Raw genomic sequence first — 3,114 nt, forward strand, 5'->3', positions numbered from 1 at the left:
ATATATATATAAAAAAATGACTACTATGTAAAATTTACTACAGGATCAAGGGGGAGCTATCGGTAAATTAAATTTAAAAATACACACAGTCAGGAAGATTGTAATAATTATTACGGCACATGGACAGCTTATGTACAGGATGCATGAAAGAGTTAAATTGCATACTTTAAATACATACTTTACGTAATTACAGTCACTTTTTTGACTTCCGAGGGGAGGAAGGAGGCACTTATTTGTTCAATTAGAAGACACAGCCAATGATTAATTTACGAAGATGATCTACTACAGAAAATCTCAGGTTATATTTGTTGCTGGGTAGCCAAAATAAGCGGACTTACTGCACACCAGAGCCATGGCCATCCGGAATAATTTAAACTGACACTTCATGCCGGACCAGTTCTAGAAAAGAAAAGACAGGATGAACAGTAAAAGAGTCAACATTATGCTCCAAAATCAAGTCTTTTCCCATCACAAAATATCATGGAATGTATGGCATGCGCAGATGGAGCCACACCTGCTGCCGGGCCCCAAAAAGAAGCTGCTTTGATGATCAAGTGCAGTGAGGGATGTGATAATCATCTATTCACACTGAGTCTCACACACACACACCCACACACACACACACACACACACACACACACACACACACACACACACACACACACACACATTACCATGACTACATTGGCCAGGTGTGCCGAGACCAGGGCATACACCCCGCCAGACGAACCGACCACGGGAGCTGTCATGTCAGTGACGGACACCGCAAGAGACCCTGCAGAGACCAGACGCATCACATATGAGAAAACTTCACCTGGATATTCCTAGACACAATATGAGAAGTGAGACAAATGATAATACAACTCGCGCAGTTTTCAAAGTCTGCGTAGATTCAACCGCCCAGTTTAAAAATAGAACGCAATCTATACAATATCCCTTCCAGACATGAAAAGGCTTCATGGTTGTAATAAAATGAAACTATAAAGGGCCGTCCAATTTGTAATTAAAAAGAAGATTGAGGATCTTAGCGAGCTAAGCTATTTGAATCTAATTGAATTAGTGTTGGATTAGATGAGTGATGCAGACTTCATTTTTGACCCTGGAAACAGCAGTGTGCAAAACCGCAGTGTCTCTGAATTGCACTATACGTGCACCCGACGCTTCATTAGGTGCACTTGTTCAGTAGTATTGTTCTGTTTCGATTGCTGTCTATCAGTGAGTTTTTTTTTTTTTTTTTTTTTTAAGTATGCAGAATAATTGGAACCAAATTAGTCATATCATCCCCAAACACTATAAAGTGAAATAAAATATACCGGTACATCTCAATAAATGAGAAAATGGTGCAAAATGTCATTTATCTCAGTAGTTCATTCATAATAAAGTCAGGACAGAATGAATTGAATTTTTTTTACTGTGCATACTTCAGTTTATAATTTTAAAGATGATACTGTAGTTTACAGAAAACACAAATCCCAAATTTAACACCTGAAGAAATCGGAATACTGTTATACATACGGTAAGAAACAATCTTTTTTTTTTTTTAATGTGGCAATTTGGTAGGAATCTGGCCTTCATAAAAGCATTTTTCTGTCTTTATTAAATCTTCATAATATATGATTTTCATTGGATGAATAGAACAAAAAATAAATTCAATTTATTATTCACTATTGCATGCATGCAAAGCAAGCATTTTTTTTTTTTAATTGTTATTGTCTCTTGATTATACCCTTCACTCAGCTGTCAACAAACAAGTTCATTGAGTCCCACAAAAGGGCACAAATGTGTGTTGTACCAAGAGGGCCATTGACCGCTCAATGACTCATGACGTGACCTATGACCTCTGCCCTGATCTCTCCCCCCCGTCTATGTGCCAGCTGAGCTGCTGTCTGCTCGCCTTGATTGTTTGGATGTTCTTTTTAAAAGACAATCTCACTCATGTGATCATACGAAAACATTTGAAACATTTTATTATTGATCCAAAAAAAAATAACGCATGAAAAAAAAAATAGAACTAACTATAATAGTAATGCAAAATATAGATAAATAAAAAGAGATCTGAATAAATGAATAAAACAACACACGTGAAGTTCTTGAAATCTCCAAATTATCCATACTTGACTAGAGTTTAAATGGTTGTTGGTCTACCCTGCAGTTGACTGACAACCAGGCCAGGGGGTACCCCGCCCACAGTCAGCTGAGTTTGCTTCCAGTTGACCTGGGACCCGGGCTATCGAAAAAGGTTGGATGGTCGCGGGACATTTCAAATGAACACGAGATTTATTATTTTCTTTTTAATGTCCGTTAACCAAGCGTTATATTTCATAGCTAGCTATTAAATTCAGATGTCTATGAGTGATAAAATATCCAGTAGTAATGACTGACTTGTAAACATCTGATCATGAAAATGTGATGGCCCATTTACGCTGATATTTACTGGATCATGTTGATGTCTGACAGGAAATATGACCTGCGGTCAGACAACAACGAACTAAAAACACAAACAGCGAGCGCGTTCTCTCCGCTGGTGGTCGATATCTCATTAAAACAGCTGCCTTGTGTGTGTCTGATTTATGCTGTGTTTCCCTTCTCATTTCACTCTGGGCTTAATTCTGTATAGGCCACCTCAGCTGGTATCCACAGGGGGGGCTTGTCACTGACCCGTGCACTCACACATCGCAAACGAGCAACCGCACAGTGGGAGTTATTCAGAAACGGTGACAATTTGCATGAATACTAATCCAAGTCTGAATGCAGCATTTCATATTTTAGCCATTTAGCGCACTTCCCCTACTTTTGGTAAGACACGCACACAGACGTCCAGACAACAATAGCCTGTGATTGTTGATGGATGATGTGATGATAGTAGCTTCATCAAAATGACAATAGCGACATTCAAACTTGAAAATTCATGTTGGGTTTGTGATCGAACCAGTTATTAAGTGTATTCTTTGCTTTTTGGTTTGATCGAACTCTGCTTGCCATGATTTTTGGGGCACTGCTTGATTGTACAAGTCAAGGGAGGGTACTGAGGGAAACTCCTCAACCCCCAAAAGACCGCCCACAGAGCCATCTGTCCAGATGACGCACGCACGCACGCACGCACGCACGCACGCA

The 3,114-nt window shown here is 39.4% G+C and overlaps 1 protein-coding gene across 1 annotated transcript in view; it reads right to left on the minus strand.

The window, feature by feature from the left end:
* rhbdl3 (rhomboid, veinlet-like 3 (Drosophila)) overlaps positions 1–3,114 on the minus strand; it is a 40,413-nt gene that overhangs the window by 10,992 nt on the left and 26,307 nt on the right. Inside the window, exons 8-9 of the mRNA XM_019862054.1 lie at positions 675–775; positions 339–399 (exon numbers count right to left, since the gene is read on the minus strand). Coding sequence (XP_019717613.1) covers positions 339–399; positions 675–775 — 162 coding nt within the window. The remainder of the gene's footprint in view (positions 1–338; positions 400–674; positions 776–3,114) is intronic.

The sequence above is a fragment of the Hippocampus comes genome, unplaced genomic scaffold (genome assembly GCF_001891065.2).
Source record: "Hippocampus comes isolate QL1 unplaced genomic scaffold, H_comes_QL1_v1.1 scaffold7, whole genome shotgun sequence".
In the NCBI taxonomy this organism is placed as follows: domain Eukaryota; kingdom Metazoa; phylum Chordata; class Actinopteri; order Syngnathiformes; family Syngnathidae; genus Hippocampus; species Hippocampus comes.